This window comes from Gambusia affinis, linkage group LG21, assembly GCF_019740435.1.
Source record: "Gambusia affinis linkage group LG21, SWU_Gaff_1.0, whole genome shotgun sequence".
NCBI classification, from domain to species: domain Eukaryota; kingdom Metazoa; phylum Chordata; class Actinopteri; order Cyprinodontiformes; family Poeciliidae; genus Gambusia; species Gambusia affinis.
This window is the reverse complement of record NC_057888.1, coordinates 17,637,148-17,650,592: the sequence shown is the minus strand read 5'-3', so window position 1 is coordinate 17,650,592 and position 13,445 is coordinate 17,637,148. Positions and strand designations below refer to the sequence as shown.

General features: G+C 38.8%; 1 protein-coding gene across 1 annotated transcript; it reads left to right on the top strand.

The window, feature by feature from the left end:
* Positions 1 to 323: 323 nt before the first annotated feature.
* pigm (phosphatidylinositol glycan anchor biosynthesis, class M) lies at positions 324 to 11,017 on the top strand. The gene is made up of 8 exons (XM_044104638.1): positions 324 to 632; positions 1,052 to 1,225; positions 6,845 to 6,965; positions 7,708 to 7,957; positions 8,144 to 8,247; positions 8,431 to 8,585; positions 9,659 to 9,760; positions 10,373 to 11,017. Exons 1-8 carry the CDS (start codon positions 462 to 464, stop codon positions 10,538 to 10,540), a joined length of 1,245 nt encoding a protein of 414 aa, XP_043960573.1. The 5' UTR covers positions 324 to 461; the 3' UTR covers positions 10,541 to 11,017.
* The last annotated feature ends 2,428 nt before the right edge of the window (positions 11,018 to 13,445 follow it).

The window sequence follows — 13,445 nt, the reverse complement described above, 5'->3', positions numbered from 1 at the left end:
CATTTGTTAATGGAAGAAATACGGCCATAGACAGAATCTTTAAAATGTGAAAATTAAGAACAGGAAAAAAATCTAATTTGTCAGAATAACAAAGAACTAAACAACATTCAGAATAAATGTTACAGTAAAATAGGTACCTTTAAATCAACTGAACAATGTGGTGTTTCCATATGTATTATTTCCAAAACAAAAATAAATTATTTGATAAGATTATGATGCGGGGCATAAATCATAATTGTGATGGCGGACCAGAGGGGAAATTGTGCAGCTGTTTGAAGTTTTGCAGAGTAAAATATATGTTGTAGTACTTGCCCAAGTCCAGAAGGTGGCAGCAGAGCAGTCAAAGAGTTTCTAAAGTTCGAGGAAGAAGACGTTGTTTACATCCCTCAGACTTCCGGGTTGTCATGTTTGAGCTGTGGTCATTCATTGCTGCTAAATAGCATGAATTTGTTTGTCTACTGATGGAGACGCTACTATCTAAACTCCCCGACAAACATGTCCTCTTCCCGGCCTCCTTTGCTCTCCGACTGGCTTTGGTGGCTTATGGAGACTACCAGGACAAAACTATGGCGGTGAAGTACACGGATATAGACTACCATGTGTTCACAGATGCTGCCAGGTTCATCACACAGGTAGCTGCTCCCTCTTTGTCAGCTGCAGATGCATTTTAGGAATGACAAAACTCAAAGCTAAGGAGCAACTTTTATTGCCTTTTTTTTCTGTTTTGCTTCGCGGATTTGAATCAACTACATTCCATATCATCTTTAAAAAATTTTTAAAACATTGAAAATTTTAAGCAAAGCTAAAACAATGTATTATCACTTCATACAATATAAAATATTGATGCATTTTGTTTCTTTACTCTTAGTATGCCATAACTGAACATAACTTTGTGCCTCACTTATCATACCTACCACCAGGTGTCAGCAGAGGACGACAATGTATTCCAATCTGTATGTCAAAGATGATAATATTGTGGCTGTTTAAACGAAAGTCGCTTTTTTTTCGTAAATTTTATGAACAGAAATGTTTGTGTTATATTTTTGGACAGGGCGAGTCTCCGTACAATAGGTCGACCTACCGCTACACACCTCTGCTGGCCTGGCTTCTCACCCCGAACATCTACGTCGGCATGGTGTTCGGAAAGATCCTCTTCATTTTATGTGACGTGCTGTCAGGACTGCTCATCTACAGAACTCTGTGTTTGAGAGGTCTAGACTGCAAGGTTTGACCCGAGAACTTTTTTTTTGAAATTATCAGATTTTTGCTTGTTTTTTTTTTTTTATTATTAACAATTTTTATTGAGAAGGCACATTACAATACAATTATATAATTGCGCCGAATACATTCACATTGTTACATGCTTCCTCTATTTTCTAAGTTTAGACAAGAGAGAAAGAAAGAAAAAAAAAAAAAAAAAGGAAGAAGAAAAACAAAAAAACAAAACAAAAACAAAACAAACTTAAATGGGAGCGGCGGGGCAACCCGAGTACCGACCAATAATGGACATATCAAGTTAGAGCATAAATCTGAATGACAGCAAGGTTTACGAAAAATCAGACACAACAGGTTTAACATATTCTGTCCACTTTGACCATATCTTGTAGAAAGCATCTCTCTGCACATTAATGGAAAAAGATAGTCTCTCCAGTATATAGATCTCTTTCACTACATTTATCCAGTCTTCAGTTGTTGGAGGTTCCCGTTTAAGCCATTTTCTTGTGAGGGCCTTTTTGCTCCCGGCCAGTAAAATGAACAGAAGTTTTTGATCGTTGTAGTTCAGTTTGTCAACCGGTATGTTACATAAAAATATGCATTCAAAAGTTAAAGGAAAATTAGCCGTGAAGATGTTCTGTAAATGATTATGGATTTGAGACCAATATTGCTGAATGGTTTGGCAATCCCAGAAAATATGGAAATGATTGGCGTCATCCCTTCCACATCTCCAGCAGGTAGAACCCCTTCCCTGGTATCGTTTCTGCTTTGGGGTTATAAAAAATCTTATAATATTTTTCCAGCAGAATTCACGCCAAACCTTCGATCTTGTTGTTGTCCATGGAATCTTACAGATGTGGCCCCAATCTTCTTCTGAAATTGTCAAGCTGGCTTTTTCCCACTTCATTTTAATGTAAACAGTGCTGTCCTTCTTACACCGCAGGATGGCGTCATATAACCTGGAAATTGTTTTACCTGGTTTTGATTTAGTTAGTAATATAAACCACAAATCTCAAATTATGTAAATGTACTTTTAGCTCTTTATTAAAATAATTTCTGACCTGTAAAAATCTAAAAAGTCATCTGCACATAAATCATGTTTTCTTTTCAGGGTCTCAAAGCATTGGAACGTCCCCTTTATGGAGAAAGGAATAGTAATTAGTTAGGCCTTTTGAAATCCACTTCTTGAATCTATCGTCCTGTTGATTTGGGGAAATCCAATCGTAAGCGCACCATCTTAAGAGTTTAGAGGCATTTTCTAAATCACAAATTCTAATTGCTTCGCTCCATGCAGATATCATTACTTGTGATATTGGTTCATCTGCCAAATTAATTTTACTCTGTAATTTTGTGTCAGCTATTATGGCTTTAATCGGCATTGTTTTGACCGTTTCCCCTTCCACATTTTTCCATCCTGCAGTGTAATCCGGACAACACAAACATATCAAAGGTCTCAACTGAGCTACACAGAAATATTCTCGTAATCATGGAAGCCCACAACCCCCGTTTTCCTTTTTTAATTGTAGAGTTTTGTATTTGACTCTGGCTTTTTCCCTTTCCAAATGTATTTGGACAGCATCTTATCCCATTCTACAAATTGTTTTGTTTGCACGGGAACTGGTAGGGATTGAAATAAATACAAAAGTCGGGGGAGAATGTTTAAATTAACTGACTCAATCCTGGAGTGTAGGTCTAAAAAAGGTATGGCATTCCATCTTTGGATATCTGACTTTATGGCTGTGTTCAAGGGGGCATAATTGGCTTCAAACATTTCATTAGGGTCACGATGGATCACCACCCCCAGGTACCTAATACTATCTGCCTCCCATTTCCATTTATAGCTATTTTAATTTCAGCTGGTGGGTCATAATTCACAGTTAAGGCTTGTGTTTTGTTCACATTAACCTTGTACCCTGAGTATAGACCGAAATCTGATAAGATTTTCATTAACTTGGGGAGAGCCTGAGTAGGATGAGATATAACAAGCAACAAGTCATCAGCAAACAATGCCAATTTTTGCTCTCCTCCAATGGTCCTTATTCCAGTTATATCCCGTCTTTGTCTGATCCATTGGCTCAATGGTTCTATAAACAAGGCGAAGAGGAGTGGCGACAGACAGCAGCCCTGTCGAGTACCTCGCTCGAGTATGAATGATTCAGTAAGGTCTCCATTAATTTTAATTCTGGCTGTTGGTTTATCATACAACCCAGATATAGTATCTATTATAGATTTATCAAATCCAAATCTCTCAAGGACCTGGTATAAAAAGGGCCACCTCACCGAATCGAATGCCTTTTCGGCGTCTAAACTTAACACTAAAGTCTCTATTTTTTGTCTGTGAACCTGGTTCATAATATGTAAAACTTTCCTAATGTTATCTTGAGTTTGTCGATGTTTAATAAAGCCTGTTTGATCATTATGTATTAGTCCTGGTAGGATAATTTCAAGTCTCTTAGAGATGATGGAAGTGAACAACTTATAATCAATATTTAATACACTGATTGGGCGGTAGTTACTACAATTTAGATGATCTTTTCCTTCTTTTTTAATTATAGAGATTATTGCTTCTTTCCATGACGGGGGTACAATTTTTCCCTTCATTACCCAATTAAATGTTTTCTGCAAGATGGGAGTCAAATGATCCTGCATTATTTTATACCATTCTGGGCCAAATCCATCTGATCCTGCCATTTTACCCCCTTTTAATCTTTTAATTGCCGAGTGAATTTCTTCTCTGGTTATTGTGGATACTAACAATTTATTTTGTTCCTCTGTCACTGTTGGTAGCTCCAAATTAGATAGAAAAATATTAACATCTTGGTTGTTATCTACATGGGTTTGGGAGTAAAGTTTTCTGTAATAGTTCTGAAAACATTGTTGAATTTTCTCCTCTTCGGTTTCTAATTGGCCATCTAAAGGATTTCTTATTTTGTGTATCGTCCTCTGCTTGCTGCTTTCTGAGTTTATATGAAAGAAGTTTTAATGATTTCCCGCCTACATCACAGTACTGCTGTTTGTTAAAAATTATTTTTCTCTGTACTTCAACCATGTTTAAGTCGTCTAATTCTTTTTTAAATTTTGCTATATCCGATTTAATGCTGTCGTTCATAGTCACAGAGTGTTCGTGTTGCAGTTTTAACAATTTATCTTCCAGGTATTTACGTTTTGTATGTTTTCCTTTTTTAAGTGGGTGGATATACTAATTATTTTCCTCTAATCACCGCCTTCATTGCGTCCCATAATATTCCTGGTGACACCTCCTCATTATCATTTTGAGCTAAATAATTTTCTATTTCTTTTTTTAACTTCTCTTTAATGTTTGGATAGTTTAAAATATTTGTATTCATCCTCCATAATGTAGATCTCTTTTTCCCATTCAGACAAATATCAGCGTAAACTGGATTATGGTCAGAGATTGTACATGGACCGATTTCGCAGGTTTTAATTTTAAACAAATCATTCTTGAACGTAAGAATGTAATCTAACCTAGAATATAAGTTATGAGGATGGGAGAAGTGGGTATATTCTCTATTAGTTGGGTGATGTTCTCGCCATACATCCACTAATCCTAAATCGTCCATGAGGTGTCCCATCCTCTTGCCAATATTTCGTCCATCGCCTTTCCCACTAGAAGAATCAAATTTGGTGTTTAATAAAATATTGAAGTCACCACCGCATATTAAAGTTCCCTGACTCTCATTGTTGCAATTTCGAGAATCTGTCTATACAAGGACCATTTGCTGCCCGGTGGAATGTATATATTCAGGATGGTGGTCATGATACCATCAATCCTGCCCGTAATCATTATGTAGCGACCTTCTTTATCTTTGTACTCTGATATGTGTTGATAGTTGAGAATTCCAGATAACAAAATTGCCACTCCCTTCGCCTCCCAGACGTGTGGGACTTAAAAAACACATGTTTAAAACCCATCTTGTTTAACTTAACATGCTCGCTATCCGGTAGATGTGTTTCCTGCAATAAAACAATTTGGGCTTTATCTCTTAAGTTTAGATAGGACTTTCTGCCTTTTACTGGACTATGTAAGCCATTAATGTTGTTTGACACCAATTTTATCAACCTGCTACTCATCTAACTTATATTTCTTAATTATATCACAAAGATTATTGGGCTCCCCGCTCACTCTAAAAAACACTGAACATAGAACATATAAAGAAATCAACATTAAGAACAAACAGAACTCAAACTGAACTCTTGACTTCCAAGGTGGGGGTCTCGGATGAGAACCCTGCTTCACCTCCGAAGGCAGCTTCTTCATCGGTTGATGAAGGGGCCCTTGGTGGCTTCGGTGTAGAGAGCACCGTAAGAAACCTGTCTTATTTACTTATTGTACTTCATAAACCAAATACAAATCTTAATTGTTAGTAACAGAGTGAATAAACCTTAATTTTCCTTATGCGTGGGAGAAGACCTCTTGAAGGCTCTGAGTTTTTCTTTGTAACCGGCTGCGGGGTCCCGCCTCTTGTTTGCTGGCCCACTCCCCGATCCGCCGCGTACTCTGGTCCAGGTCAGCTGCTTCAGATGCTCCAGGGCCGTTTCTGGTGACTTAACGACCCGCACAGCATAGCCTCTACTGGACATGTCTTCAGTAGCTTCCACCACTGTATTGTAGATCTTTGTTTCATCTCCATATTTCACCCTCAACCGGGCAGGAAAGAGAGTCTGAAAGGGGATTTGCTGCTCCTTCAGAATCTTGCGCACGCTCATGTATTCTCTTCGTTTTTCAAAATCAGAGTCATGATCCAAACTTACTTTCTTGCCGTTCCAGGTAAAACTTTTTTTCTGCCATGGCTTGTAAAGGAGAAGTTCTTTGGTTTTAAAACTGAGGAATTTCACAACAATAGATCGCGGGGGAGCGTCGCTTGGAGGCGAAGGGCCTAAAGAGCGGTGGGCCCGTTCAATGTGTATGTCGAGCTCGTCTTGGGTCAGCGCCAAGCCCTCACGGAGCAACTTCTCCACAAAGTCACCCATTGACGCCGAGTCCCGTTCTGCCGCCTCGGGTACGCCATAAATGCGTATGTTCTCTCTTCGTGTACGGCTTTCTAGGTCCATTAGTTTATCCTCCAGCTTTATCTGTAGCTTTATTATTTCAGAGACGGCGTCCTCCGTGGTTAAAATCCTCTCCTCCGCTTTTTCAATCCGATCCTCAGCCTCATCTAGTCTGGTGTTCATCTTTCGAATTTCTTCTTTTATTTCCCCCAAATGCGCATTATTTTCCTGTCGGAAGCCTCTTAATTCCTGCAATACCGTCTCCCATTCAGCCATAGTATCACTGTTGTTTGTTTAGTTCAAGTCAGAAAGTGCAGCGGTAATTTTCCAGACCGGAGGTTCGAGATGAATAGCAGTTGGCATTAGCTAAAATGCTAGCAATATTTTCTCGACTTTAAACGTCCGCTTATTAGCGTTACAAAGCATCGGTTTTGAAGTATTTCGCTCACCCCAGATCTTTTTCACCTTTATAGGTATGTTTTCGTCGTTTAAGTGGGGTTGGGATTTCAATTTCTTAGGTTCTCTAGGGAGCCCGTTCACAGCGCGGCCATCACGATGACGTTCAAACCGGAAGTCGATTTTTGCTTGTTTTGATAACTTTTATTACGTTTATTTTTAGACCGCAACCTCTGTGTGTTCTCTTTGGCTTCTTAACCCTCTGCCGATGGGAGTGTCGAGTCGGGGGAACGCTGAATCCATCCTGGCAGCTCTAGTGCTCGGGACTTTGCTTTGTATGGAAGGTAGGGCTACAACTAACGATTATTTGAGTAATTGATTGTTTTACCGATTGTTCTGACGATTAATCGGATAAAAACAATTAGCACATTATGCTCATTTTTCATTTGACCGCTTAAGCCTTTTTAGACAATATTAAATATTCATTAGAAGATCAAAATAAACACATCATTTTTAAATAAGAACATAAACCTTTTACTTCCTTAAATGCACTAACATTGCATCCCCTTAGTGTATGCTTGATCAATTGTTTGATATTTTTTACTTCTAACATCAATATGTGTAAACTTTGTGAATGACTTAACATCAATACAATGTAGCAAAAAGTGCTTAGTAAGAGAGCAATTTTTTTTCTTTCACTGAATTTAAACAAGATTGAGTTAAACATATGGCACTTGAGTTCTGGCTAGAACATATTTACAGAAAGTGTTTTTTATATATATCTGAAATACAACTTTTTGTATAAGTTTGGCTTAATTACTGCTCTGAGTGTGTTCTTTCAGGAAATTGCTTTTTTTTCCTTTAGTTTGTACACTTCAGTTAAAGATTAATTGATTACTAATTTAGTTTGGGTTTATTTCAATAATTGATTAATCGCTATTAATCCGATTAATCATTTCAGCCCTTACGAACAGTAAGGAATCTCTGAACCCTGTGGGAGTTTAATGCCTCCATATAGACTAGATGGATGTCACTGCTGCTGTCATGTCTCCGCAATCATGTGCTGATTAATTATTTTCCTTTTAGCCAGGCACCTGGTGTGGGCAGCCGTGCTCTATGGCCTATCGGTTCATATGAAGATCTATCCCATAACGTATGTCCTACCCATTGCTCTGACCCTGAGAGCGCCGGAGGAGGGCTCAGCGGAAGGCAAGCCGACGCGGATGTGGAAGAAGTGCATTTTATTTCTCGGACGTTTCCTGAGCCGCGACCTGATCCTCTTCGGAATTGTTGCCGGGGGAGTTTTCTCCGTGTTCACGGCACTCTTCTGTTACATGTGAGGCAAACACATAAAGGTTTGATTTAGTCATTTCTCTCCAGGATGTTGTACATGGCGTAGTTTATTTTTAATATACTTCAGTACATGCATTGTTCTGCATCATCTGTTGTTAGAAGTTGGAAAAAAAAAAAAGGCAGACAAGCAAAAGTTATGATTCTTACATCTCGTCTGCTGTGGATGCAGGTATGGTTGGCCGTTTCTTCATGAGACGTACTTGTACCACTTGACAAGAAGGGACATCAAGCACAACTTTTCCCCGTACTTCTACATGCTTTACCTTACTGCAGGTACTCATCAGTCCAGGGATGGTGGTGGGGGGCAGTTGTTATTCTGGTCTGAGCTTATGAGAAAATAGGAGCCAAATCCATGCAGCTTTTCTTTTTACGTTTAACGGGGAATAAATGAACAAGTGGTGCAGGTGTATACAATGTCTTGGGTTCATTTTTTTTTTGTGCCTTTCTTGCTTTCAGACAGCAGGGGGAGCCAGTGGCTCGGCCTGGCAGCCTTTCTGCCGCAGCTCGTCCTGCTGTTGGTGGCATCCTGGAGCTTTCACCATGACCTGGCCTTTGCCTGTTTCCTCAATACAGCCATCTTCGTCTCCTTCAACAAAGTGTGCACTTCACAGGTAACGCACATCTTAAACCACTCATAGGATGTATCCTGAAGTCAGGGTTCCTAAGCAGTATTGTATGTCTGATAAAGTATGGAAAAATAAAAGCGTTTGGAAAATATTTTATCAGATCTTTTATTTTTTTTTCTCTGCTTTTATAGACAAAAGTTTAATATTGTTTTTTGTTTTTTTTCAATAACGTATTTATCTTTTATTTGTCACATCACACCTTGTTGTTTTTTTAATGTTGCTTTCGGACGTATTGATTCGGTTAACAATTCGGTCGTATAACCGAAAAAAAAAAAAAAAAGCTGGGTTGGGATAAAATGCCAAACAAAACACTTGGCTGGATATTACTTTGCTTTTGCAACAAGATAAAAGAACCAATGCTCAAAAATTCTTCTTAAATTTTTTTTCTCCTAATATCTAGAATGTTGGAAAAAAAGAACTCAAGACAAAAAAAAGTCTAAAAATGTATGGGTTTAATATAATTAAATGTATGTTTTTAAAATGTAACTTATATTTTATTGTCTGGTTTGAGGATGAAGAAAATGTGGGCTTTTTAATTAGCCTTGTGGAAATTTATTTATTTTTTTACACGGAGAGTTTGCATTAAAAGAAAGAGTTACTACTAATCAGCTCCACTTGCTTTTCCTCATACTGCTTTCCACTAAATGTGAACCTGACATGCTTTATCTGTGTTTCTACTTTTTTATAGAATAATTTTATGACTTTTTTGCTGATATTATTATTACTGCTTGTTTTCTTGGTTTTTTTCAGCACTTTGGTGCATCTGATGGTGTTTTTAAAGTAATTCTCAGATATTTGGGGTATTTCTTCCATAGACTTTGATTTGTTTGCTTACTTTTCAGCTGAACGTTTAAGGTGGTATATGAAGGGAATTGGAACATTTTCAACAAGACCGTTGTTGAACTCATTGTGTATCAAACAAATCCACCAAAAATCATGTGGATTTTCAGGAAACTTCTTAAATGTTGTCTTGTAGTTTGTGACAAATATGTCCAGCCCTGTTGTAACAGAGAGTAAATTATGTTGATTAACAGTTCCTGACGTGTTTCTGTTCCTAGTACTTCCTGTGGTACCTGTGCTTGCTGCCTCTGGTCATCCCACAGCTGACTCTGTCAGTGAAACAGGGTCTGGGTCTGCTGCTGCTCTGGTTTGCCGGACAGGTAATTCACATCTTCACATTATTTATGTTACTGTTGGGAGAATTCATATCAACTCTCGTAGCTCTGGCCATCTGAAATCTATATTTGTATTATTTTATTTTCTCTCATTTTCAACAAACTTACATGAGTGCAAGCTGTCATTAATAATCAACATGCTTGTAAAATGATTTAATGCTTGAGAGACAAGTTTTTTTTACTCTGTACGAGGTCCAACGGGGTCGCATTGACCCCGTGTACGCTTTTTGCAAGTTTTTTTTTTTTTCTTTCCTGACTGTCAATTTTCGGAAACTGACGGTCTGACGGGACAACCCTATTTCCCCCAATGTCCGACTGTGATATTTGTGACATTCTACCAGAGCGTCTCGCTAAAGTCTGTGGTAAACTTTAGCCTGAATATATCTGTTTTTACCCAAAACACTTTTAAAAAGTCAGCTTGCTAAAGAAGTTGCAGTGAAAACTTTGTGAGAAATAGACGCATCTGAAGGAAATTCTGAAGGTTTCCATTTATTTCTTGCTATAAGCTGACCAGAAAACACAAAGTTGAGTTACATTTTCAGGCTACAAAATAAAACTGTCTACTTCTGTGCTTCATCGGGTCTTCTCCCTATACAGGCTCTCTGGTTGGCCCCTGCCTACTTTCTGGAGTTTGATGGCCTCAACACTTTTGCCCTGGTCTGGCTCGCCGGATTGGTGTTCTTGGTCGTCAACTGTTTCATCTTGATTCAAATCATAACACATTATAAACCCAAACCCCCTTCACTGAGACCGAAGGCCGAGTGACACTGGGTTGAAACAGGAACATTTGCACTGCAAAAACACAAAACCTTACCAAGTATTTTTGGTTCGGTTTCTAGTGGAAATATCTTGGTACACCTGAAATATTTTGATAGTATTATGACTTTATTCGTGATTTTTTCTAGTATACCCTGATACTCTGTCATCTATGTACTGTAGAAACTAGACCAAAAATACTTGGTAAAATTGTATTTTTTTTTTTTTTTTTTTTGCACATATTAAACTTTCCAACCAGGACTCAAGCAGAGGTCAGATATCAAAGCTTTACTGTACCATGTTATGCAAAAACACAAACAAAGAAAACATGAATTTGTTGGAGAAATAGTTTGGTTGCTTTTAAATGTTTAGTTCTTTTATTTTTTTTTTATTCTAACTTGTTTAGACAGGGAAATACAGTGTCTAAACCTGTCTTTCTTTTAAAGTGTAAGGACGCACCAGTAAAAAACATTTGTATTTTGCTCAGTTTCTCTCAGATGTCTTTTCATAGACTTCCGTCACTATAATCTAAATCATGTTGTCAGAGATCAGTCATATATTGTATAAAAGCCTCACCCGGATTATCAGTTATCCTGAGTTAAACCCTTGGATTACATGCTTATGTTGGCAGGCCGAAGCACTTAGATTCACAGCGATGCACAGACTGCAAACAATTACCAGTCTGCTGTGTGTGTGCCTAAAATCTTTGACGTTTGCCCCCAGAATAACAAGAATTAGCAGATTTTCCTAACCTGTTGTTGGGAGCAAAATACAGATTATAAATCCATTGTTTGAGATTTCCCTGTGTCTTCTTAGAAACTGAGTTTTACACACTCCAGGGCTAATTTAGAAGGCAGTTTTATTGTGGAGCTGTTTTACTTTGCGTAGGGCTTAATGCTGCTGCTCACTTGTAGTTCTTGAACAAGGAGGGGGCGCTGTGCAGGCCGGATTAAGTTCAGGTAAATCTGCGCTAAATCGTGTCATGGTGACCTGGATTCTGACCTATAAGCCGTGCTTTGCTTTTCCACCAACTCTGAATAACATTGACATGATATCCGCCCTGCAAACACATATAATTCAAGGCAGGGGTCCCAGTTCATGTCAACGGGTGGGGGGTTAATGTTGATCAGAACAATCTTCGTCGCAGCTGCAGTTTACAGTTTTCACCACTAGGCTGAAGCATTTGCCAGCCAAACGGAGCTTCAGAGCTCGGGCGTTTGTATAAACCGCAGAGATTAATCAGTCAACTGGAGCATGAATGCGACTCAAAACAAACAGTAGTTCCCTTAATCTCGCCATACTTTCTCCTCCTAATCTCACATGGAAATCATCAGAGCCCCGCTTCGGCCCCGCTGATCCGGAGTGCGTTTGTTGGTGCTGCTGCAGCCGCCCGAGGGCTGACATCAGGAGGATACAATTTACGAGAAAAATATACGTGTGCTTTGCTTGTCGTCTATGGCGGGAAATGATTGAATTTGTGGTGTTTTTACAGAAACGTTTATCTAAGTGACTTGGTTTGTGTGTCCCATGTCGGACGTGCGTGTTCGGGCTGACTCACGGTCAGCTGCGGCCTGAATACCCGGTTTATGAATCACCGGGTTGCACCGAGTAACCTTTCAGCTGCTTTAGGGCCCATACCCAAACCATTTTCATTCTTAACCACCATCCGTCTGAATACCACAACATTCTGGAGTTTATTTTTAAAAGGAATCTGTTGACTGTAACAATGGCCGGGGCCTGTCCTCCTCAAGCTGGTGTTGAATTTTCTAAACGAGATGCGGTGCGTTCCGTCAGTACAAAGAAGTCACGAGTGGAACGCCAGCTGAAGTTGCTGTTTTCACTCAGAAACCTAATCCAAAATGGCTTCCACGTGGTTATTAATATTTGCCATAATTCACTGTTGGTCCCTTCCTCAAGTCACCCCTACCCAGCCTCATGAAAATGTTGCTGTAGCGTTGGAGCTTACATCATGTTAAATACTTTGTCGTTTGCATTGCTAGCGCCTAGTTAGCCCTATACCTGAGCACTTCCATTAGCAAACATAATTTAGTGGAATATTGGGATTCAAATTTCAACTTCCATGATTGAGTAGAAGTTCCCTGAAACTTGCATCAATAAATAGCAAATCCTCCAAAGACTCTGAAGTAAAGTGTTTTTTTTTTTACATCTGGTAGAGATCACACTAATGCTAATTTGATAATAGTGGAGCAAATTTTTTTTTAATTTAGCCTATTCATGTTTTTGCTAAATTTCAAAACGTTGAGCGAACTTAGCGACCTGTAAATCATTAAAATCAACCACTTAATAGTAGCAATTAATTTATTTCTATTTTATGTAGCCATAATATACAATGACATGTAAAAGTCTTTCTCTTGCCGGTATTGGAGCACTCGGGAGGAAAGCAGCACCTTTGAAACCTTTTCATGCCTAACAGCAGGATGATTTTCCTCAAATTTTCAGTGTGAGTTCTTGGTCAGTATTGTCTGACCACCAGCACATTCTTTGTCGCCGTGGTAACCATACTGCCAGATGGTAGTTTTCACCGTTATGGTCATGGCGTTGGGTTTTTAATCAGACCTCCACCACTCAGAAGAAGTAAATAATCTGTTATTTACAGCCTCATAATGTATTTGGCTTCTTAAATGGACTTTTGCTCTCCTTTGGATCAGAGCTGCACCTGATCCAGATTTTGGCCAGAACCAATTTTTATATTTTTTATTAAAAAGTCCCTAAATACAGATACAAAGCTGCTAAGTTGGCAAAACTGGTGTGATTCTGTTTAGATTTTAGTGATGGAGGTGCTTCAGATCAGAGGGAGGGATAACTCTGATGAAAAGAGGGAAAATGTGAATTCATCCATAACCCCATCGCAAAATCCCATGTTTTCCTTATGTTTTGCGACTCTAGTTTTTAC